We start from the raw sequence: 25,544 nt of genomic DNA, 5'->3' as shown, positions 1-25,544 counted from the left end.
TTTGTTCCAATAAAACTTTATTTACTAAAACAACTAGGCATGGCCTTAGTCTGCCTACTTCAGGGCTAAACTGAGTAAAAGAGCATTCACTATAATAAATTATTATAATGAATGATTAAAAAGAATAAAATGCTTTAACAACCTGGGATTTTTGCCTATTGATTGTTCTAAATAATCAAGGGGAGACACAGGCTTCCAGTTATGGAATGGATAGTCAAGGGGATGAAAGGTACAGCGCAGGGAATATAGTCAATAGCATTGCGATAGCATTGTGTGGTGACAGGAGATAGATACTTTTGTGAGCATAGCAAAACCACAGAGTTTTCTAATCACTATGTTGTACACTTGAAACTAATGTCACATTGTAGGTCAATTGTGTTTCAATTAAGCAAAGAAATACTTTCATTCCAGAGAATGAATTTTATAGGTGATATTTCCATAATAGTTTTATAAATGTGAGATAGCTTAATTCATGGATTTATTAAAGATTTTTTTGAGCACCTTTACTATGTATAGGAAAAGGCTTGGAATCATATATGTATGTCAATGACATACTATTTTTGCCCTGAAAACCGAAATTAACAGTTGTATCTTTAAAGATATTTATCACAGGTTTCATCTCTTCTAAAAAGGTGTTTCTATATTTTGCTTTAAAAAATCACTTTATAATTTTAAACAATTACCTTTTTTGGCAGTGTTTTATTTCTCAAAAGCGCATTCCCGGAGTAGACTTACTTTTTCCTATTCTTCCTTCTAAGTAAAACTTGAAAACCCTAGATATTATATAAAAAACAAACCAAAAAAGGTCTGAAAGATGAAGAGAAGAAGCTAGAGCAGCTAGGATTCCCATGCTTGAAGAACACAAGAGTGAATTCCCTGTGTTTTCTTTCTGCTTCATTGATCTCAGACATGGAGGTAACTGGCAACCCAGAAACTCCAGTGGATACATATAGTAAAAGCCCCAACAAAAGCCTAATCTTTCCAGCTGCGGCGGCACTAAAGAGGCAGCCTAGCAAGACAGAAATCTTTTAGACAATAACAATTGACTACAAACAACAAAGGAAACAAATACAGCCCCACCCTAACATCTACCAGTAAAGGTCAAACAGGGAGCCCAAACAGAACAGAAAAGCTGCAAACTACGTGGTGCAAAACTGATAAAAATGAAAGGAGAAACAGACAAATCCTTTGTTATAGTTGGAGCCTTTAACATCCCTCCCTCACCAATTAGTAGAATAACTAGACAGAGAATCAACAAGGATACAGAAAGACTGAACATCATCAACCAGCCAAATCGAGTCATTTATCAAACACCCTATTCAACAACAGAAAAATAAACTGAACCCAGAAATATTTCCAAATAAGCATAGCCAGCTGATTTTTTCACCGTATATTATTTATTTTTGAGAGAGAGAGAGCATGAGTCTGGCAGAGACAGAAAGAGAGGGAGACACAGAATGAGAAGTAGGGTCCAGGCTCTGAGCTGTCAGCACAGAGCCTGATGCAGGGCTCCAACCCACAAGCCCTGAGATCATACTCAACTGACTGAGCCACCCAGGTGCCCATCGCCAACTAATTTTTTTTTAAAGTACAAAAACAATGCAATGGGAGAAGGATAGTGTTTTCAATAAGTGGTACTGGAGCAGTTGGATGAATATCTGTGGGCAAAACAATCACCTTCAACTTCAACCTGACACCTTATCCAAAAATTAAACCAAAATGGATTAGAGGTTTAAATGTCAAAATAAAACTAATAAATCTTTTAGAAAGAAACAGAAGAGAAGTCTTCAGAACCTTGAGCTTGGTGAAGAGTTCATAGGCATGACACCAAAAGCTTAATCCATTAAAGAAAAACTGAAAAATTAGAATTTTTCTTTTTTATTTCTTTTCTTTATTAGAATCTTTTTTTCTCTGCAAAAGACTGTTAAGAGAATGGAAAGACAACTACAGATTGAGAAAATATTTGCAAACTATATATTTGATAAAGGACTTCTATCTAGAATTTATAAAGAACTCTTAAAAGTTCAACAGTAAAAACACAAACAATCCAATTAGAACATGAATAAAAGACACGAAGAGCGATTTCACTGGAAAAAAAAAAATCCCACAAATAGGGAGCACCTGGGTGGCTCAGGCTGTTGAGTGTCCGACTTGAGCTCAGGTCATGATCTCACGACTTGACCCACATCAGGCTTGCTGCTGTCAGCCTATCAGCCCAAAGCTCGATTCACATCCTTTGTCTCTCTCCCCCCACCCCCACCCCTACTCTGCTTGCACTCTTCCAAAAATAAATAAATATTTTTTTAAAAAGAAAGAAAATACATAAATGGTAACTAAGCCCATGAAAAGATGTTTATACCCTTGCCCCCAGCCATTAGGGAGATGTAAGTTATGATCACAATGAGATATCACTACACACATATTTAAAAAAGCTAAAATAAAAAATGACAATATCAAATGCTGGCAAGGATATAGAGAAACTGGTTGTCTCATAATCTGGTGGTAGGAATGTAAAATAGTACCATTCAGGAAAATACGTTGGCTGTATCTTTAAAAATTCAACATATACTTTTCAAATAACCCAGCAATCCCACTTTGGGGCATTTATCCCAGAGAAATGAATATTTATATCCACACAAAAAGCTGTACATAGTTGTCCACAGCAGTTTTATTTGCAAAAGCCCAAAACTGGAAATAACCAAAATGTCCTGTAGTAGGTCATAGATAAGCAAATTGTGTAATATCCTTACCATGAAATATTACTTAATAATAAAAAGGAATGTATTGGCATGCACAAAAGCTAGGATAGGCTCCAAGGGTATTATGCTCAAAAGATGACGTACTACATGATTCCATTTGTATAACACTCTTTTTTTTTTTTATGTTTTTCATTTATGATTGAGAGTCAGAGAGAGACAGCATGAGCAGGGGAGAGTCATAGAGAGAGGGAGACACAGAATCCGAAGACAGGCTCCAGGCTCTAAGCTAGTTGTCAGCACAGAGCCCGACGCGGGGCTCGAACCCACAAACCATGAGATCATGACTTGAGTCGAAGTCGGATGCTTAGCTGACTAAGCCACCCAGGCGCCCCTGTATAACACTCTTGAAATGGTAACATTATAAAAACAGAGAACAGATCGGTGATTCGAACAATTATTAACGGTGAGGACGAGGGAGATGGGTATAACTGTAAAGAAGCAGCACAGCGGAAGTATTGTGGGCAAAATATCTCACCTTGCTTGCCATAGTGACTGCATGATCTCTGCGTGTGTTAAAATGACACAGAACGATGCACACACTTTATATGAATGTCAACTTCCTGATGTCAATGTTGTGCGAGAGCCACCTAAGATGTAACCACTGAGGAGGACTGGGCGGAACCGCAAGGACCTCTCTGTACTATGTTTACGACTTTCTGGGAATCTATAAATATTTCAAAATGTGTACACTTTGCAGTCCATTCTTTCAAGGAAAAATGCATTCTCTACATTTCTCTCTAAGATTTTTATGATGCCAAATTTCTCAAATGAATAGCTTCTCCCTTTCTGACAGTTGACGAAACCAAATTAATTATGTGCCAGAAGGTTACTGTTTGTTTATTGTTTCTTTTCATTAATAATGGAGTAAATAATGCCATAAATGTTTTACTTGCCATGTCTTTAATAACGAATTTCCAATCGCTAATGGGTAGCAAGAGGTCAAGGATGCCGAAATCATGACTTAATCAGAAACCTCATTTAACACATTAGTGGCAACCTCATTATTGACCTCGCAGGCAGGCACTTTTGCTGGAACTCCTAACAGGAAAACAAAATGTGACTCATTTTCTACTTCCCTCAGTTTAAAAAATGAATTAATGAATATAAATATGTCCCAATTTGATATCTTAACAGCTTCCATAACACTTACTTTGGAAACTCTATGCCTGAATAATTGGGCCATTGATTATTTCTGGAACATAAATTAAGCCTGTCAAATAAATCTTATTTGGACTTCAAAATTACAATACAAAGGTTTCCAGATGACTTTTGGTTTACTTATTTCAAATTTCCTTTGATAAATCTTTCTGTTTTTAAAAGACTTATTTATTAAACTGCTAGACTCTGTCATTCTTTGTGTTTAGTAATAACAGCACATCCAAATGCATCTCACATTCATTCTTTCGTAATTTACTAACAAAGTTAAAAAGCATGTAGCAATATTTTGTTCTTTTTAATGCTTATTTACTTATTTTGAGAGGGAGAGAGAGTGTGTACATGAGCAGGGGAAGGGCAGAGAGAAAGAAGAAAGAATCCCACGCAAGCTCTACACTGCTAATGTGGACCCCCAATCGGGGCTCAGTCCCACAAACCAGGAGATCATGACCTGAGCTGAAATCCAGTGTCAGAGGCTTAACTGACTGAGCAACACAGGTGGCTCAACATGTAGGAGTATTTTAAAGGAGTCTTTTGGACTCACTTGGAATTATTAGTGGCATTCTGTTTTTTTAAGAGTGAGAAAAGTCATAAAAAGAAAATCTCTTCTGAAAAGTACAAATACGTATTTACAATTCTTGATTTGCAATTTTGAAATCCTTAAAACAAAACAACAACCAAAAAAAAAAAAAACCCAACAACTCTGGAAAGTGCAAGGTTTTATATAACTGGGTTGGTGGCAAGACTGGAGCACTGGACATGAAGGAACCTGGGTCTTTTTGTGTGGTCTCTATGTCATCCATGAGTGTTAATATCCTCACCCCACAGGGGCCCCTGGGTGACTCAGTTAGTTAAGCGTTGGACTCTATTTCAGCTTAGGTCATGAGCTCACAGTTTGTTGAGCTCTGCGCTGACATCTCAGAGCCTGCATGGGTTTCTCTTTCCCTCTCTCTCATTCTCTCCCTCTCCCTCCCCCAAAATAAATAAGCAAACTTAAAAACTATTCCCATCTTTATTGCAGAAATATAAATGTGGGGGTGCCTGGGTGGCTCTGTCAGTTAAGCATCTGACTTAGGCTCAGGTCATGATCTCACAGTTTGTAGGTTCAAACCCCACATCAGGCTCTGTGCTGACAGTTCAGAGCCTGCAGCCTGCTTTGGATTCTGTGTCTCCCTCTGTCTCTCTCAAAAATAAATAAAACATCTTAAAATTTTTTTTTAAAGAAATGTAAATGTGTATGTGCTCAGGATGGTGGCCCTGGAAGAAGTATCCTATGGTATATGTATGATAGTCTCTTTCCAAAAATCTTAAAATTTCTCGTTTATGAAGAATATCTGGCCTCAAGATGTCTCATCTGAGAAGAGAATCACAGACATGCCTTAGAAGAGTATAGGATAGAGGGGTGCCTGCATGGCCCAGTCAGTTAAACATCGCCCACTCTTGATTTTGGCTTAGGTCATGATCTTACAGTCTGTACCATCGAGCCCTACATGGGGCTCCACACTGGGTGTGGAGATTTCTTAAGATTCTGTCTCTTCCTCCTCCTCTGCCCCTCCTCTGCTCATCATGCACATGCTCTCTCTCTCAAAAACTAACTAAATGAATAAATAAAAGTATAGGACAGATATTTATATGGCATGAAAATAAGAAATTCCTTATTTGACAAATGAGTCCAGGAGTACAGATATTTCAGGATATGAAATTTCAGAGGAGAGTCAGATAATCATCAAGCTGACCTTCATTTAATTAATAAGAAAACTTGGTGGGTGGAGGGCATTCAGCAACTTGCCCAAGGTTACCCAGCTACAGCTGGAACCCAGACAGTCTGGCTTTAGCAATCATGCTTTGAAACCACAAAAATGTTGTTATGGAAGGTCTTGTTCTGAATGGCTCCACTGTCGCAGCAGAGGGGGATTCAATCTCGGAGCAAGAAGCACCAGGATTTGTGGGAGTTCATACCCTTATAGGTAAAACCCTAGGCTCCAGGAAAGTGCCAGGCTGGCTCCTACATGAAATTGGAGGATTCTGCTTATTGGGCCGAAAGAAAAAGCTATGGGTACTCTTACACTGTGGATTTCTTCACCTGTGCAATGGGAGCCTTCCACAGTGAACTTCCAAGCAGATAGTCAGGGCCTCTTTTTTAAAGAGCAGAAGATTCAGGATCACCGGACATTTAAGGAAACAGATCAAAATAATCAATAAAAAGGAACTTACACAGGACAGAAGAAATACAAAGAGTAGAGAATGATTCAAAAAATTATGCATCATTATACATCATACTTATAAGAGGAGCCAATAGATAACACATAAAAATAAAGGGGCGCCTGGGTGGCTCGAATCGAGTGAGCAGCTGACTATTTGTACCTTCAGAGATGAAGAGAAGAAACTATAGGGGCGCCTGGGTGGCTTAGTCTGTTAAGCGTCCGACTTTCGCTTAGGTCACGATCTCGCGGTTTGTGGGTTCGAGCCCCGCGTCGGGCTCTGTGCTGACTGCCGGCTCAGAGCCTGGAGCCTGTTTCAGTCTATGACTCTCTCTCTCTCTGACCCTCCCCTGCTCACGCTGTTTCTCTCTCTCTCTCTCCTAGAAATAAAAAAAGCATTCAAAAAAAAGAGAGAGAGAGAGAAGAAACTATATCCATGAAAGGAAAACAGGACACTATACAATAAGGGGGTGGGTACAATGGAAGATAAGATAGAGCACCCAGAAATTAAAAATATGATAGCTGAAAGTGAAAAGTTTGATAAAGCTTTGGATGGTAAAGGCAATGAAATTCCCCAGAAAGTAGTTCAAGAACACAGAGATCAGAAAACCTGGAGAAGTTATCCTGGAAGTTATTTCAGAGAAAGCTTCTAGAAAGAGAAACAGATAAAATGGTGGAAAGGATTATCCGTTTATGGAATAATTTTAAGAACCGAAGAATGAGTCTCCAGACATGAAAAATTCTAAGGGACTGGAAAAGTAATTCAAAAAAAATATTGAAGCACATTATACAATTTCAGAATACTAGTCCAAAGAAAATGAGAACTTCTGATCATTGTTTGAAATTTTTCTTAGGAATTTGGGGATGGGGGGTGAATAACAACATGCATATGGAAAGATGGAAACTCTTGGAAATTCCATAAACAAAGTAAGTGTAAGAGAGATGAAAGGTACCCATGGTACCTTGCTTAACTTAGCAGTAAGCAATGTCATGCGAATATCAATAATGATGACTGATTTAACAAAGGATAAAGTCTGTGGGATCAAAATTTCCAAATACTTACAAGAGGAGCCAATAGATAATACATAAAAATAAAGGGGCACCTGAGTGGCTCATGTTGGTTGAGCATCTGACTATTGATTTCCGCCTAGGTCATGATCTCACAGTTCATGGGTTCAAACCCCGCATCTGGCTCTGTAACTGACATGTTGAAGCCTACTTGGGATTATCTTTCCCTCTCTCTCTGTCTCTTTCTCTGCCTCTTCCCCACTTGTGCATGTTGTCTCTCTCTCCTCCTTTCTCTCAAATGAATAAACATTAAAAAAATAAAGGAATGTAACTGCATTAATGAGAAATAGAAAGGAAGGTACTAAAACAATGATTGAAAGAGTTGAAATGGTCACTTCTGGGAAGTTACCCAAATTAGAAAGTGAAATTTTTCATTATTGTCCCATATCTATAAACTGGTTTTATTTTTTTAAGTTTATTTATTTATTTTGAGAGAGAGAAACAGTGCAGAGAGAGAGAGGAGAGAGAGAATCCCAATTGGGCTCCATGCTGTCAGTGGAGTGGGCCTCGAACTCAGGAAATTGTGAGGTCATGACCTGACCCAAAAACCAAGATCTGGACTCTTAAATGGCTGACTCTTAAATGGATGGACTCTTAAATCCCAGGGCCCCATCCCATATCTATAAAATAAATCATTATGTATACATTCAAAAATTTGAAATATAAAAATATTTATTCTCCTTGCAATCATTCTGTTAATACTGGTATTCTGTTAACATATGCCTTTACATTTGTAGTATGGCGTTAAGCATGTACCATGCACATTTCACCCCAACCTATGTGGACCTCTTCACCTTTTTTAAATCACTATATTGGATTCACTTTCTGGTGTATCATATGTTTTTCTTTCTGTCATTTTCTTGTTACGGATATTAGAGTTTTTCTGATATTTTGGTATTAGCAACAACATATGGATAAACAGCCTTATTATATTATTTGTGCCCATATATGCTGCATTTCCTCAAAAAGCATTGCTAGAAATTATTCTGCCTGTTGAAAATTTATCATTTCACATAGATTTCCCCATTACTTTCCAAAATATGGACAAATGTAGACTCTTACACGTCATATTATCTACACATAATGGTAATGGTGACTCTCATGCAATATTTTTTCCTCCTATGATTTTGTTGTGAGAGATAAAACTCTTCTGGAGAAAAACATAATGCTAATAGAATAGAGATAGAGATTTTGCTTGCATTGTTCCTGAATTTCATGAGAATACTGTTTGTTGTAACTGTGTTCTGAAAAATTTTTTTATATGTTTGGTTTGGGGGCACCTGGTTGGCTCAGTATGTTGAGTGTCTTACTTCAGCTCAGGTCATGATCTCATGGTTTGTGGGTTTGAGCCCCGCATCTGGCCCTGTGCTGACAGCTCAGACCCTGGAGCCTGCTTCAGATTCTGTGTCTCCCTCTTTCTCTCTGCCCCTCCCCGGCTCATGCTTTTTTTCACAGTCTCTCAAAAATAAATAAATAAATTTTAAAAAAAAATGTTTGGTTTGGTTTTCTCTGTTTTGTTGAGAAAAAAAATCTAGTTTTACTTTGTGAAGAGTTTTAATAAGGATAAACATTAAAATTTCTTTACTATTTTGGCATTTATAAAGTTGTTTTCAGTAAATGTGTACTCAGACAACAGGTAAATTCTTTGCTGCGTAAGTACACAGCAGAATGGTTTTTTAATTATTATTTTAGAGAGCATATCTGGAAAATTGTGTTTTGTATAAATATATGGATTTCTAACATCAGAATCTGAATGATAGGTTTACTGTACTGGAAAACGATTCCCTGAAGGCTTATAACGTTTTCTTATCTATTGAAATACACAAGACTATTTACTTGACTGATTCAGGGAATTATCCCTTTTTTTTTTTTTAACATTATCCTTAAGAAGATTTGTAAAGGAGCATTAGTCTATAGTCATGGAGCTGTATTTGAAAGGCTTATGAGCCTTTTCACTAAATATACTTTTGTTTTTTCTTTTTTAGGGGCACAGCAATTGCTGGCATCGTGTTTGGAATCGTATTCATCATGGGGGTCATTGCTGGGATTGCCATATGTATCTGCATGTGCATGAAAAACAACCGTGGGACCCGGGTGGGCGTCATCAGGACCACCCACATCAATGCCATCTCCTCCTATCCTGGTAAGCACAACTGCTTACTCCTTCTGAAGGAAGAGTCAGTTTTGTTAGTTACGCTTGATGCCATGGAGAGAGGCAACATTGAAGACGTTCACTGCAATCATCTCCAAGAATGTAGGGCGTTTCTAAATTAACATAGATTGAAGCTCTAGCTTTCAATGGAGATTAATTAGATCCAAGTAATAAAATCTACATCGCATCTGAAGGTATTCATATCTTTAATGCCTGTTTCATTGACTACAATTCCCAATCAGCCAGAGTTAAGAGAGATAGACAATTCATGCCCACTGCGTCTACTAGCCAGAGTTCTGACAAATAATTCTAGAGAAAGTGTAAGTGACATGTCTTAACAAACTGGCATCTGACTTAATAGCTATGTATGTCTTAAGGATAAGTATTGAATAAAGTTTTTGTGTGTCATCCTTATGCAAAGAAAACTCTTTTAACATAATAGGAAAATTCTCAACAAAGAACAAAGGTAACACATTAATAACTTGACAGGTATTTGCTGAGAATCTGCTAGAAGTTCTACATATAAATATATTGAATACATATGACTCTATAAACAAAATACTCCATTTTGCATTAGGTGGTTACACAGTAGTGTTTTCTAAGTCAGTCTGTATATGTACAATTTGACATATGAAAATGAGTCAAGTTTTAAATGTAAAACATTCTTAAAAAGATAATTTCCTATTCAGAGTCATGTCCTTTCTCAACTCTTTTAGAAAAGAGGATACCTTGTACCGTCTAAATGCAATCTGCCCTATGTATAAGTTCCCTAATAGCTTCCTCGCTTAACTTTTTCCCTATCATCTTCAACTTGAGGGAGCCAATTTCAGATGAATGTGAGAATGGTCATTTCTCCTGTTTCTCTTTTGTCAGTTCTCCCTCTTCTCCAATACCTTCATGTTAGAGTGCTTTGAGGCTCAGTCTTCTGTCTTTTTCTCTCCTGTATCCACACTTAATTTCTTTGGTCATGTCATTTGGCTTAATGGTATTAAGTACTATATGCTAATTCCTCCCAAAGTTATAAATCTCCATTCCAAACCTCCTTCCTGAATTTCAGATTTATTTGATTCCACTGCCCACTGGACATCTCAGCTTGCATGCCTCATAGCTATGTCAAGTTGAACACGTCCAACTCTGTGCTTCTGATCTTCCCCTCAAACCTCCTCCACTCATCATCTCAACTGATGGCATCTCTAGACTTCCAGTGGCCAGGCCAAAAACCTTTGTGTCATCCTTAACTCCTTGCCTTCCTCAAACCTACATGCAACCTACTAGAAAAACTTCCAGTTCCATCTTCAGAATATATACAGTATCTGACTGCACACCAGCCCTACGGCTCCTTCCCTGCTGAGAGCCACCCTCAGCTCTCACCTCCATTGCTGTGATAACATCCTAACTGCTCTTCCAGCATCCACCGTTGGCACCAGGGGTCTGTTCTAAACACAGTAGCCAGATTAAACCTCTTAAACTAGATGTCAAATTATATCACTCTTCTACTCAAAATCCTCCAATGGCTTTCCATTTTCTCCAGAGGTACAGTCAAAGCCAGGGGTTCCTCATTTTAGCCAAAGTAAAAGGCAAATTCCTGACTGGGGCCTGATTCCTTGTTTTATTTCTCTGACTTCATTTCCTTCCCAACTCCCACTTGCCACTCTGGCTCCAGTCACACACTTCCTTGGACACAGAAACACACTCCATGTCCTCTGTGAACACAACAGGGCAGACTCCCATCTTAGGGCTTTGCCTAGAACATGGACTCCCTCATTCAATTCAACATTTTGTTCAAAGATCATTTCCTGACTGAGGCCTGCTCTGGCCACTCGATTTAAGAGTGTACTGTGTCCCTCTTCATTGGGTCTTCCTTATTCTACCCAGTTGTGGTTTTTTTCCAGAGTACTTTTAATCTTCTGAGATACCATGTAGTGTATCTCATTGTTATATTTATTGTTTATTGTCCATCCCCCTCCTTCTAGAGTATTAGCTCCACAAAGCAGGAATCATTGTCTATTCTATTCACCACTCAATCCCAAGTATAATTCCATGACTGGCACACAGTGGCCACTCAGCAGATATAGTTGAACAAGCAAGGAACACAGCTCACGACAAGATCTGATGTAGTTATATACGAAAACTTGGAGAATTTACTTTAAATTCCACCCTGTAATATGTAGCTTCTACTCACTACAAAAGCAATGCACAATTTTGATTCTTTCCAACTTACTGAAAACATTGTTTGGATTAGTGTAATGATGTTAGAACTCTGGAAAAAGGGGGAAAGGGAGGGGCTGTTTTTATTCTTCACATCTCCCTGTTTTCACCTGGTCAACTCATAATTCAAGAGGAAAGAGGAGAGTCAGAGAGACACATTAACTGGGAAGAAGACAAGGAGAAGGCTTCTGTAGCTACCATTTGAGATACACTGAAAAAATATATTTTTTAAATATTTTTAATGTTTATTCAGTTTTGAGAGAGACAGAGTATAAGCATGGGAGGGGCAGAAAGAAAGGGAGACACAGAATCTGAAGCAGGCTCCAGGCTCTGAGCTGTCAGCACAGAGCCCAATGCGGGGCTCAAACCCACGAACCATGAGATCATGGTCTGAGCAAAGTCAGATGCTTAACTGACCGAACCACCCACGTACCCTTAAAAAATATTTTAATGTTTATCTTTGAGAGAGAGACAGACAGAATGTAAGAAGGGGAGGGGCAGAGAGAGAGGGAGACACAGAATCGGAAGCAGGCTCCAGGCTCTGAGCTCTCAGCAGAGCCCAGTGTGGGGCTCAAACTCATGAATCGTGAGATCATGACCTGAACCGAAGTCAGACGCTCAGCCAAATGAGCCACCCAGGTGCCCCACAGATACACTCTTGACTTGATCAAAAAATATTTAGTTAAAATTAAACATTTTAAAACATTAAAAATATTTTTTATAAAAATAGAATGTAAGATACAAAATATTTGAATGTGAGGGCTTATGCTTTTTGGGGCTTGCAGTTTCTGTTTTTGAGTGGCAACATACATTCCAGCAGATCACAGCAGAATGTGGCATTTGCAGTAAATGCATTGTTCTGGGAACTGAATAATGTGAGAAACATAATAAACCTTATGGTGGAAGCATTTTTCCTGCAGAAAGGCTAGGTCTTCAAAATCATTATGTGCTTGATTACTTCTCATTTCCTTTGCAAAGTCACTAATTAAGCTTTTACTTAAGAAATAGGAAAAAACAGAGTAGTACTGAATGCTTTTCAGAATCTTTCATCTGTAGACATATAAAATATTTTTACCCACATTAATTAAATAACCTTGTGATAAATGAGATAACCACCCAATTTATTGGATAGTCCTACAGCCTGGGGGCCACATGCATGAGTAGAAATAATTTAGCCAAGGTCATCTTATTCTTTGCTGAAAGTGCTCAGTGAGGCCACCTGCAGTGAACGCTATCATTGTGCACTAGGGAGGAGATTACCGAGGAGATTATCATCTGCCACCCCTGATACTTTGTTGGACAGTGACCCTCTGAAAGAGTTTTTATTCCTGCCATGTTGGGTAGAATGATCAGTGTCTTGTTTCATTACAATTATTTGTCGAGTCTTATACTGCCACTCCTTTCCAGAACTTTGCTGTAAACAAAGGAAAGGGATCATGCTAACCCTTCTGCAAAAAATAGGTTTGGATGATTCACACTTGAAGGAAAACAATACAGAAAGACCATAACAGAGGGCTTTGCAAAGATATAAAAATAAAATGGCAACAAAAGGAAAACAAGGATTTCAGTGCCATCAAGAAATTTGAGATCTGAAGTACATTATTGATTCAGCTAGTGATTGATAGATGATAGCTAGCTAGCTAGATGGATGGGTAGATAGATAGATAGATAGATAGATAGATAGATAGATGATAGATAGATAGATAGACAGACAGATAGATTTAGGTAAACAGTAGAAAAGGAGGGGAGGTTCTTTGCAAACAGAAAAATGACAAAGGATACATGTAGAAAAGGGTTGTGGAATTGGAAACATCATCATTTTAAAAACCATCATAAGAAAAGTTTGGGAGACACTTGGGTGGCTCAGTAGGTTAGGCAGCCAATTCTTGGTTGTGGCTCAGGTTATGGTTTCATGGTTCATGGGTTAGAGCCCCACGTTGGCTCTGCACTGACAGTATGGAGGCTGCTTGGGATTCTTTCTCTCCCCCCTCTCTCTGCCCCTCCATGCTTCTCTCTCCCCCAGCTCTCTCCCCCCCTCCCCCCCTCAAAAACCCAAATAAACCTTTAAAAAAAGTTTGAAACAAGAGTCATTACTGATGCTAAATCTGGGAGAGAGGCTGCAGAGGGGCAGGACATTTGGAAGTATCTTGTCCCAGGTTGGCTATTAGTTATAAGGGGAAAAATAGTAACTAGACAGTAGAGAAATCAAAAAATATCTTGACCCGGTGGTAAAGATTAATATCACCAAAAAAGTACAGATGGACATCTTGCACCTTTGGGTATTAGTTGCTTTGGGGATGACACAAGTTCATGTGTATGGGATTCTGGCTGAAAGTTCACAGCCTGAATCTAAGCATGAAAAAAATCTGACAAACCCAAGTTGAGAAGCATTCTATAAAATAATAGATTTGTGGTCTTTAAAACCTCTTGGAAATATTTCATTAAGAAATCAAAACACTGGGGTGCCTGGAGGGCTCAGTTGGTTAAGTGTCTGACTCTTGATTTCAGCTCAGGTCATGATCTCACGGTTTGTGAGTTCAAGCCCTACATCAGGCTCTGCACTGATGATGCAGAGTCTGCTTAGGATCCTTTCTCTCCCTCTCACTGTCCCTCCCCTGCTCATGTTCTCTCTCTCTCTCTCTCTCTCAAAATAAATAAATTAAACTTTTAAAGAATTTTAAGAAATCAAAACTCTATGGGCACCTGAGTGACTTAACTGGTTAAGCGGCCAACTCTTGATTTCAGCTCAGGTCATCATCTCACAATTCATGAGATGAAGCCTTGTTTCAGGTCCCATGCTGAGTGAAGCCTGCTCTCTCTCCTTCTCCCTTTGTCCTTCCCATGCCCATGCACCTTCTCTCTCTTTCAAAATAAATAAATAAACATTAAAAAAATAAAAAATCTATTTGCATCACTGACTTCATAAATGAGGGCAACCTTATTAGTATATGTATAGAATATATGAAGACTTTCATATGCTCATCAAAGGATTTGGTGATGTGAGGATGGTGCCTATATTCTTACAGATATATTATGCTTATATTCTTACAGAAATTAGGAACAAGTCTTCTGCTGAAAGTGGTTTGAGGAGATGTTTTTAGTTAATGAATCTCAGAGAATGGAGGGGCAGAGAAATACCTACTGAAATGCATAATTCCCAAGCAATGCCAAGGGTCTCCACACTTAAGAGCATAGTCAGTCCTTGAAAGTGAAATCATTCAATATGATTGCGCATTTTTCTCTAGCCACATTAAGTTCCTAGATGCGAGTCTGGGAGAGCCAAAATGTTGAATTTAATCAAGATTCAAGTTTTATCAGGCGACGGGGGAAAAAGAGATAAGAAAGTTGATAAATGCACAGAAATAATTTTAGTGATGGATGATAAATCTAAGCTGAATAAAGAAAGACAGGAAAGAGGTGACATCAGTTTAAATTAACTTTTTTAAATGTCATCAATAAAACTGGAAATCTAGGTGAGGTTCAAGATACGTTGGCATGTGTATTCTAGAAAGATAAAGAGTAATGGTCAGATTTACATACGTACCATTCCATTATTGGTTACAGTAAGGGTGAGAAAAAGATTTTTGCAGGCAAAAAAGTCCAAATGTTAAAAAAAATGATTGAAGAAGACAATTTAGGTAATACAAACTGTTTAACACTTCATGAAGTGGACAGTCTTCATGCAGAAAACTGCAAAATAGGTGGAAGGAAGGGAGCTCTTAGAGGATAAAGAATAAAGAACAAAGAAAAGAAAAATAGAAAATATCTGATTGGGTGAGGCCACATAAACCTTGTTTGGAGTGAGAAGCAACAGGAAGTAACTGTAGAGCCCAGAGTTGGCTTGGTGTTTGGAGATTAGCTGACTGGATGTACTAAGTTTCGAGTCAAGTGGAGCTTCAAAAAAATTTTTTATAGTTTATTTTTGAGACAGAGAGAAACACAGCATGAGCAGGGGAGAGGCAGAGAGAGAAGGAGACACAGAATCTGAAACAGGCCCCAGGCTCTGAGCTGCCAGCACAGAACCTGATGCGGGGCTCAAACCCATGAACCGCGAGATCATGACCTGAGCTGCAGTTGGACGCTTAACCAACCGAGCTACCCAGGTGCCCCAAGTGGAGCTTCAAAAGGACATGAAAATTATCTAAGTTTGCGGCTGTGACACCCTGGTGAGAAGTAAGCTCCACCGTGGGGCTAGAAATTTACTTCAACACCTGAATGTTGAAATCATCAACAGTGCTAAGAGAAGTCATGATGTGGAGAAAGATAATGGGCCAGATGCTAAATCTTCAGTGGATGAGAGTCTAGAGCAGAGCAGCCCACAGGTATTGATAACAAGGAGGAGTAGAAAGTAGTATAATCTCATAGTGTGGGCTACAAAAGAGCTCAGGTTTTAAAGAGAGAACATAGGCCATGGTTTGAAAAATGGCTATGAGATTCCCAGAGAATGCCCAGGGCATCTTCTGGCCCTATGGGATTAGGGTGGAGGAGAAGATTTCCTCCTAGCAATAATATTAGGAGCTGTCTTTAAAAATAAGTCATGAGCTGGGGCGCCTGAGTGGCTCAGTCAGTTAAGCAGCCAACTTCAGCTCAAGTCACACACAGTCTTGTGATTTGTGAGTTTGAGCCCCAAGTCGGGCTCTGTGATAACTGCTCAGAGCCTGAAGCCTGCTTCAAATTCTGTGTGTCTGTCAGCCTTTCTCTCTCTCTCAAAAATAAGTAAGCATTTTTTTTTAAATTTTTTTATTTATTTCTAGGGGAGAGAGAGAGAGACAGCATGAGTAGGGGAGGGTCAGAGAGAGTGGGAGATACAGAATCTGAAATAGGCTCCAGGCTCTGAGCTGGAAGTCAGCACAGAGCCCAACACGGGGCTCAAACCCATGAACCGCGAGATCATGACCTAAGCGAAAGTCGGACGCTTAACCGACTAAGCCACCCAGGCACCCCAATAAGTAAGCATTTTAAAAAATTAAAAATAAGTTGTGAGCTAATGCTAAGGTATATTAAAAGATAAATTGAGGCATACTAAAACTTTCCAGAGTTTATTTGAGCAAAAATTGATTTGAATCCGATAGCACCAAACTGAAAGTTGTTAGGAGTCCCCTGCCTCATATAGAGAAAATGTGGAAGCAAAGAAATGCTGGACTACAGCTGAAAGCCTAATTGGCTCTTTGAGATTGGTTGCCTTAGTGTTTTGATTTTGTAACTTTGAAGCATTTACAGGCTTACATCTGGTTTGCTTACCATGACAGTAGAGTCACCTCAGTGTAATGGGCTCGTTTAATTAATTTAACAGGTGGTAATCACATCGTAATATATAAATATATCAAATCAACATATTGTACATCTTAAACTTACATGATGTTATATGTTAATTATATCAAGGAAAAAAAATTTTTTAACATGTCAAAACAAGTCACCTGGCCTACCAGATATTAAAACCATTTAAAATAAATAATAGGAGTGCCTGGGTGGCTCAGTCGGTTAAGTGCCAGACTTTGGCTCAGGTCATGATCTCACGGTTTGTGGGTTCGGGCCCCAGGCTCTGTGCTGACAGCTCAGAGCCTGGAGCCTGCTTTGGTTTCTGTGTCTCCCTGTGTCTCTGCCACTCCCCTGCTCATGCTCTGTCTTTCTCTCTCTCTCTCAAAAATAAATAAACATTAAAAAAAACTTAATCAATAATAATGAACTGAGGCATTAGTACAAAAATATATGCCTTGTTCCTTGGAACAGGACAAGTAGTTTAAAATTTTACAAACTAAATGAGAGACAACAAAGCAATGTGGAAAATGAGGATTAAGAAGCCACATAGATAATTTGGCTTAACCGAAAATTTAAAATTTAGAAAAAATAATGTTGATTGAAAAATACACCAAATAAAATAATAGAAGCTTTAAATATATAAATTTAAACGGAAAAACTCAGAAATAAGTTGGTTATGTATCAGATATCTAAAAGAGGAGATAAATGTATAAGTTTAGAAACAACACAGAAGACATCAAAAAGATGTAGAACCATGTATTTTGTTAAGTACAAGTGTTCAATTGTGGTATGTCAATAAAGTAAAAACAATATACTCATTTTGACAGCTCTTTTTAGAAAAACACCTAGAAAAGTACACACTTTCATATACTTGTTCATATCATATATTATATTGATTACATCTTGATTCTAATTAAGATCCCACTTTAAATTGCCAGCCTAAAACAAACTAAAAATCACCCAATATAAAGTACAAACAACAAATAAGCTGTAGAACAATGTGAAATCTAGGTACTATCAAAGAAATGTAAAATAAAGAGCTATTGCTTTTACTAATAAATTACCAAAGTAGTAAATGATAACCAGTTAGTTGATACTTGGAATTTTATGCTAACAAACTAAATCAAAATAATAAAAAAAAACTATGTGAAAAAAAGATAGTCCTCACTCCATTATCTATAATAATAAAAATTGTTAATTTCATTTTTTTTTTTTAATTTTTTATTTATTTCTAGCAGAGAGAGAGAGACAGCGTGAGCAGGGGAGGGTCAGAGAGAGAGGGAGTCACAGACTGAAACAGGCTCCAGGCTCTGAGCTGGCAGTCAGCACAGAGCCCGACGCGGGGCTCGAACCCACGAACCGCGAGATCATGACCTAAGCGAAAGTCGGACGCTTAACCGACTAAGCCACCCAGGCGCCCCTAAAAATTGTTAATTTCAAAATAATTGAACAGTCGGTAGAATAATATGCAGCCATTAACAATAAAGTTTATGAAGAATATGCAGCAGAATGAAAAAGACTACGTCATAATACAAAGTAAAAAACCCTATGTTCATTTGCCATGACTACAAGAATATAAAAAACTATAAATGACTAGAAGAGGTTATATAAAGATGTTGTTAAGTCATGGTGACAAAATTATGGATGATATTTCTATTTCCAATTGTTTTTAAGTAATGTTGTATACATTTTGGTAATACCATGCAATTTCTCCTTTATGTTTGCTTTAGAGATGGTCTGAGTAGGTGAAAAACATTAAATTTCTTCTCTGCATTCCATAACATCTATAAATTTTGTAATATTGTAGAAAACTATAATGACTTTAAGGATAAATAGCATAGGTGCACCTGGGTGGTTCAGTTGGTTAAGCATCTGACTTTGACTGAGGTCATGATCTCATAGTCAGTGAGTCCAGCCCCTCATCGGGTTCCATGTTGGCAGTGTGAATCCTGCTTGGATTTCTCGCTCTCTTCTCTCTCTCTGCCCCTTCCCTGCTTCTCCCTGTGGCTTCTCTCTCTCTCTCTCTTTCTCTCAAAATAAAATAAACTTAAATTTTAAAAAAGGACAAATGGCATATTTGTCCTACTTAAATCAGAGAACTGGAATATTGATTATGAAATAATTTCAAAGACACCATATCTCTAGCTGCATCCATACATCTTTGAAAGATGATTTGACCTTTAAGAAAGAACATGACCTCTAAGAGTTAATCAGATTTTCTAGAATTGATACCTTTTCTAGAAAAGAAACCTAGAAAGTTTCCTTCCTAGTGAAACCTTATGATCGCAAGAAAGAAAGCTTAACACAGTCCACAGTTATACAAGTCTTACTTCAAAATATCTTCCGGTAGCTGCTACCATAAAAGATGTGCCATGTTTATTTCTTGATGGATAGTCTTCAAAATACTGCTCTTCTGCGTTTTATTATCACTTTACCAAAATTCAAAGGCTGTATGAGTAGAAGGCTATATGAATCTAATCATATTCTAATTTTCATGCACAACATGCAGCTGTATAAACCATAGGGAATCTCACTGAAATGTCCTCTAACAGTTTTAATGCAGAGGGCGAAACATAAACGTTTTGTTACCAAAGCATAAATAGACACCACGACAGGGAATGATGCACAGTCAATCCATAGACTTATTCAACATGGGCTCCTCCAATGGAGGCAGGGAAACCTTCAATATAAAAACAGCTTAGAACCACATGCTTATAAGAAACAGTTCAACAGGTATCCAGCTGTAACTTCCTGTTTTACATGGAGCCTGCATTTCTTGGCTTGGATGAAGTATAATATAAATCTCTTTGACTCAGTCCCCCTAGATCTAATGAAGCAAAGGAGTGGGTGTAATACAGAGGGAATGTGCGTTTAGACTCTATAGGAGTTGTTCCACTTTGTTATAGAAAACAAAGCTTATGATAGATAGCCCAGCCTCCAAGTGTTTAATTAAAGCAGCCTTGGGGCATCTGGGTGGCTCAGTCCATTAACCATCTGACTTCAGCTCAGGTCATGATCTCATGGTTTATGGGTTCGAGCCCTGCATCAGGCTCTGTGCTGACAGCTCTGAGCCTGGAGCCTGCTTCAGATTCTGTGTCTCCGTTTCTCTCTGCTCCTTCCCTGCTCATGCTCTGTCTGTTTCTCTCTCTCTCCAAAATAAATAATAAACATTAAAATTTTTTTAAAAAAACAGCAGCCTTAGAGAGGCTGTCTACAGCTGTGTCCTCTGCCATGAGCCCTTGGCCTGTAGAGCCCACTAGAGACTTGCAAAGCCTTTGCTCAGTAGAGCAGCCCTCAGAGGACATTGCACCCAGTTCTGTGTCTCCATTTTCCTCTTTTTTCGGGTGACTCAATTCTGTGTCTTCGCATCCCTGAGTACAGGCAGATCAGTAAATGGTTCAAGTCGTCAAGCTCTTGGTAAAGCGAGCTAAGTTAAACATTGTTAGTGTTGCATATAGGGTAAAGCCCTATGTTTATGCATGCATATTGATCAGAACACTGCAGTAATCTTATTGGTAAGAGCACAATTTAGAAGACATTTATTTTTTTAAGATTTTATTTTTAAGTAATCTCTGTACCCAACATGGGGCTCAAACCCACAATCTGAAGATCAAGAGTTGCATGCTCTACCACATAAGCCAGGCAGGTGTCCCTAGAAGATATTTTAGAAATAAGTTTATTGAAATGTTGCTTGCTCTTTTCTGCCATTCTAATGTTTAAAAGGCTTGCCCGTTTTTTGACATTATTATGACAGTAGTCCTGTGATTTAGACTACATTCATAGTAAGAAGTTAAGCCATGTCAATTTGGAATTAGAATAGATCATGATGATAATTCACCTATTGCCAAATCAGAGGGTTGCTCAGAATGACTGGTTCTCAAAGACATGGAGCACCCAAGGGTGCTTCTCTTCTAACCCTCGACATGGGATTGGCAACACTACCAAATAGACATCGATACAGAGTCATAATAAAGTGTATTAAATGTGATTTGAAGCACACTGACATTTATTAACAATAAAAAATAATTTAAGAACATTTTTCAAATAATACTTAGAAAACTAAATTCTTCATTTCCATTCACAAACGTGCTTGCCTACCCTCACTTTTCTTATTCCTATAATAGTTCCATGACTGTCTGAGTTGCAGGAGCCCAGTAAAGGGTGCCCAATACCTGCACACCTTCCTTCACTCTCCATCTCTTTTTCCACCTACTCAGTCATCACGTAAGCACCCAGCTGTTCGGGGTCTCTTCTGATTTTTCCGTTCAATGCCACGAGTCCCGTATAATCCTTCACATAGGCTATTATATCATGTCTCCTTTCCTTCTGTCCACTTCAATCTATACAGCTGAGACAATCACCTTCCCAAAGCATATTTACTAGCATATTAAAAAAAATATCTGGTAAGTGCACATCACAGACTCCTTATGTGATATTCAAAGCCCTCCATGATGATGATACAATCAGATTCCTCAACACTTTTTCCCATTTCCACACTCCATGTACTTTTTGCTTTCAATAAAAGTGCTCTCCTACTTCTGTGCTTTGGCTCAACTGTGAATTAGCCCCTACTCTTTTCTTTATCTGCCCCTAGAAACTTCCCTAAGCAGCCAATTCTAAACATTTTGGCCACTGGCACCTTTTTTTTTTTTTATAGCACCTGCCCTTTCATACATACGTGTTTTCAGCCAGATAAAACTAAGATTTTTTCCAGATAAAAATTTTGTCCCCTCCCAAAGTGCTCAGCCCAGTGGTTGAAACATAGTAAACACTCAACTATTTGCTAAATGTCTGATGCCCTTTATCTTTTCTTTTTCAGTGGCACCACCACCCTATAGTTATGACCACGAGATGGAATACTGTGCCGACTTGCCACCTCCCTACTCTCCGACCCCACAGGCTTCAGCGCAACGTTCTCCACCCCCGCCTTATCCTGGAAATTCAAGGAAACAGTCCTTCTCCCAGAACAGAATATGTGCCAATCAGAGATCTTGCTTAGAATAAAATGGCTCTACTCAGGAAAAGAAAAGGCTTGCTCTAAGGAATACATTTTGGAGTAAAACAATATGTCAAGCGGAATGTCCAGGCTAAGAAACACTGAGTTTTTACCCTTCTCTGAAATGACTTCTTCTGAAGTACTGTTCGATTTGATGGTATCACATGTGAGGTATCACATTTGAAGAGATGTACTGGTCAATGTAAGCACATTCAGAGAAGAGTAACAAGATAGACGAAGCATCTGAAACTCATGTTGCTTAAGGAAATTGCAGTACTGATCCTGGAAAAGAGAAGAATTAGGAAAGACAGGACAACAGCCTGGACTACATAAGGAAACAACTATATTCTGCATAGCTTTAAAAGTCAGAACTAGAATTATTCATTATTTCATGCATCAATAAATACTATTCAAGTGTATGAGACCCCACTCTGTGCCTTCCACTGTTTGAAGCACTGGATGGAAGCTACAGGATCTTTGCTTTCTGGATAAGAACAAAGAACTTTGGTTTCAGTTTAAGAAAGAGGAGTTGGAGCTTCCTTATTGACTAGATTGCTTTGTGAAGTTCCCTATTACCAAGACTTCAGACAGAATCTCTATCTGATAGAGACATGCTCTAGAAAGGACAGGTAAATCAAATGGTAGATGGATCTACTGGGCCCCAAACATTCTGTTCATGTCTTAGGTAAGTGTGCAGTAAGTCTCTATGCCTCCAAGAATGAAAAAAAACTGAAATAGTTGAATCTTATCTATTTACTTTGACAGCTAAAATGGGATCAAAGGGACTCAACAGCTGCTTGAAGCCAAGTGCTATCTACTGCTACCTAAAAATCATGTGACTTTAAGTAGTGTTTTATTCTGACAAAGGTTATTCCAACTGTGGGTGGAAACTGTATTGAGCTCCACCAGCAACAAATACTTCACTTCAGGTTAAGAGATTAGAAGCCAAATATTCCCATGGGATTTTACATCAAAGAGTCAAACTGTAGAACTTGACCATAAAGATATACAACAATTTACAAGAAGAAGAGAGGAAAATAAAATTTGGATTCTGTTCTGAAATCCATTCATATGTAGCTGAGACAAATTTGTTTCCCTCTTCTTTTGTAATATTTTGAAAATCCATTCCCTTGAAAAAGTTATGCAGTTAATAGAAAGGTTAAGCTAGTGACATCAAACTGTTGTCTTTTGCCAAAATCCAAATGTTATGAAGTGCCTGCCTTCAATTATAAATGTTTGTACTACATAATTCTAATGTGGCACATTTTTGCTGCAAGGGACCTTAGCATTTATATTTTTATGTGGGTCCTTTTATGTTTTTAAAATTTACATTGACACAATACTGGGTGAGAGTGATGTCCCCAAGATGGTGACATACATCATTCCTAAATTTGCTCCCCCTCACAAGAACAACAACCAACAACTATCCAAAACAAGACACCACTGAGAGAATCCTAGAACATGGGAGTGAGGCTGAAGCACCCCCCTGAACTTCAGAGACCAAGACAGACTGTGGTAGAGGAGTGAGAGAAGTGGCTACATGTTGACTGCATTGCCCCTCCCCCAGGACACTGCTGCACCACGGGAAGAGGTGTCTCCTGAGCCTCCAGGTCCTCCAGTGGAAAAGAGAACCCAGGGGGGACAACGAGCCCCTCCCCCCCAGTATGGTCGGTCACTCTGTGGCAACCCCTACTCTGATCTCATGCTACTGGAATCACAGGGCTCAGCCACTGGAAATATAACTGTGACGGAGAATGAGGGAGAAGCTTGCAACAACCAGTGCATGGATGTCGGCTGACCGACGTCATACTGGCAGTGCCCAAACTGTAATCTCAACCAGGGGCTTTGATCATCTGTAGAACCAAGTTGGGAGCACACTCTGACCAGGGAACTCTGAAGGGGTCAGATCTGCCTTATTCACATCCTCCGTCAAGAAGTTTGCCAGCCCCCTAGCCCAGTTTGCTCACACCCAGGAAGGGCATTGACTCACAGCCTTACCAACTACGGAGAGTGATTTCAGCCCCATCTGACCAGAAGAGCTAGAGACAACTCCTGGAAGCTGCGTGGCCCAGTGGCAACTTGAGCTGAAAGAACAGGCAGAGGTGATAGTTTGCAGAGCCAGTGGCCTCATTTGGCCAGGGAACCTGTGGTGTGGGTCTGCTTGAGTTAAGGCAACAAAGAGCTTCACCGGTGTTAGAGCTGCCCTTCTTCTTGCATTCAGGCGGGGAATCTTATTCATAGCCTTGCTTATTGCTGAATACAGCCCGCAGCCTATCTGAGCAGGGAACTTAACCAGAGCACACAGGAAGCTGCATAGCCCATCTAACAGCCCCACACACCATGGCACTTGAACAGAGAGCAGAGCCCTTGGTTTTCTCCATCTGCAGAGCATCACCTGACTAGGGAAGTCAGTGGACACTCAGGCCTGATTTGTGCCCCCAAACAATGATTTGTATGGGCCCTGAGCCCTGGCTACTGCCCTGCCAGAGCAGGGAAGGAGGTAAAATAGCTCCATCTACTACTGAATATAAACCCGGTCCCAAACATCTAGTAAGTCTAAGCAGAGTATAAGACAGACCCCATCCTATAGATTAACTTGGATAGGGAACCAGCCAGCAATCATATCCAAGTATTTTCAGCCAGTGGCAAACACACTCCATCCCTCTCCTCAGTTCATGAATAGATGCCTTGCCCAAAGAAGTCCATAATAGCCCAGAGAAGCCCACCTGCCCAAAGGCATACCAACAGACACACCCAGAGACCCAAAATGAACTGACTACTGAAAAGCTATCTCTGCCAAAGCAAACCTGTAAAGTCTGGAAGAGGAGGTTAATTACTCAAATGCTCAGGGGCACCTGGGTGGCTCAGGCAGTTAAGCATCCTACTTCAGGTCATGATCTTGCAGTTTGTGGGTTCAAGCCCTGCATCAGGCTCTGTGTTGACAGCTCAGCACCTGGAGCCTGCTTCAGATTCTGTGTCTCCCTCTCTCTCTGCCCCTCCTCCACCCACACTCTCTGTCTCTCCCTCTCTTTCAAAAATAAACATTTAAAAAAAATTACTCAAATGCTCAGATACCTACGCAAGAAATCAAGGATCATGAACAATCAGGTAAATATGACACTACCAAAGGAAACTAATTAAGCCCCAATGACTGACCCTAAAGAAATGAAAATCTATAAACTATCAGACAAAAAATTCAGAATAATTCCCTTAAAGAAGTTTAGTGAACTATGAGGAAGCAGAGACAGACAATTAAACAAAATTAGGAAAACAATGCAGGAACAAAAGGAATTTCACAAGGAAATAGCAACCATCAAAAAAACAAAACCAAAATCAAAAACAGAAATCCTGCAGTTAAAAGATACAATAACTGAACTGAAGAATTCAATAGAGAGTTTCAAAAGTAAACTTAAAAATGCAGAAAAACAAATCAGCAACCCAAAGGAAAGGACATTGGAAATTACCCAGTCAAAGGGAAAAAACAATTTTTAAACAGCAAAGAAAACCCTATGGAAATTAAAGGACAATGAAAAGCAACAATATGTGCATCATAAGAATGCCAAAAAGAGAAACAGAAAAAAGGGACAGAGAGTCTATTTAGAGCAATAATGGCTGAAAACTTACTGAACCTGGGGTAATAAATGGATCTCTAGATCTATGTTGGTCCAAAGGATCCCAAATAGGTTGAACCTAAGGATATGGGGCTACTCTAAGAGACATTACAATTATATTATCAAAGTCAAAGA

At 39.0% G+C, this 25,544-nt stretch overlaps 1 protein-coding gene across 1 annotated transcript in view; it reads left to right on the top strand.

Moving 5' to 3' along the window:
* The window catches only part of CYYR1 (cysteine and tyrosine rich 1), a 108,243-nt gene extending 83,533 nt beyond the window's left edge, over window positions 1–24,710 (top strand). Inside the window, exons 3-4 of the mRNA XM_039237296.1 lie at window positions 9,169–9,326; window positions 21,622–24,710. Coding sequence (XP_039093227.1) covers window positions 9,169–9,326; window positions 21,622–21,806 — 343 coding nt within the window. The 3' untranslated portion in view covers window positions 21,807–24,710. The remainder of the gene's footprint in view (window positions 1–9,168; window positions 9,327–21,621) is intronic.
* Window positions 24,711–25,544: the final 834 nt, after the last annotated feature.

This window comes from Hyaena hyaena, unplaced genomic scaffold, assembly GCF_003009895.1.
Source record: "Hyaena hyaena isolate Hyena2069 unplaced genomic scaffold, ASM300989v1 scaffold_122, whole genome shotgun sequence".
NCBI lineage: Eukaryota > Metazoa > Chordata > Mammalia > Carnivora > Hyaenidae > Hyaena > Hyaena hyaena.
Note: the sequence above shows the minus strand (reverse complement) of the source record. Positions and strands in the feature narration are given on the sequence as shown.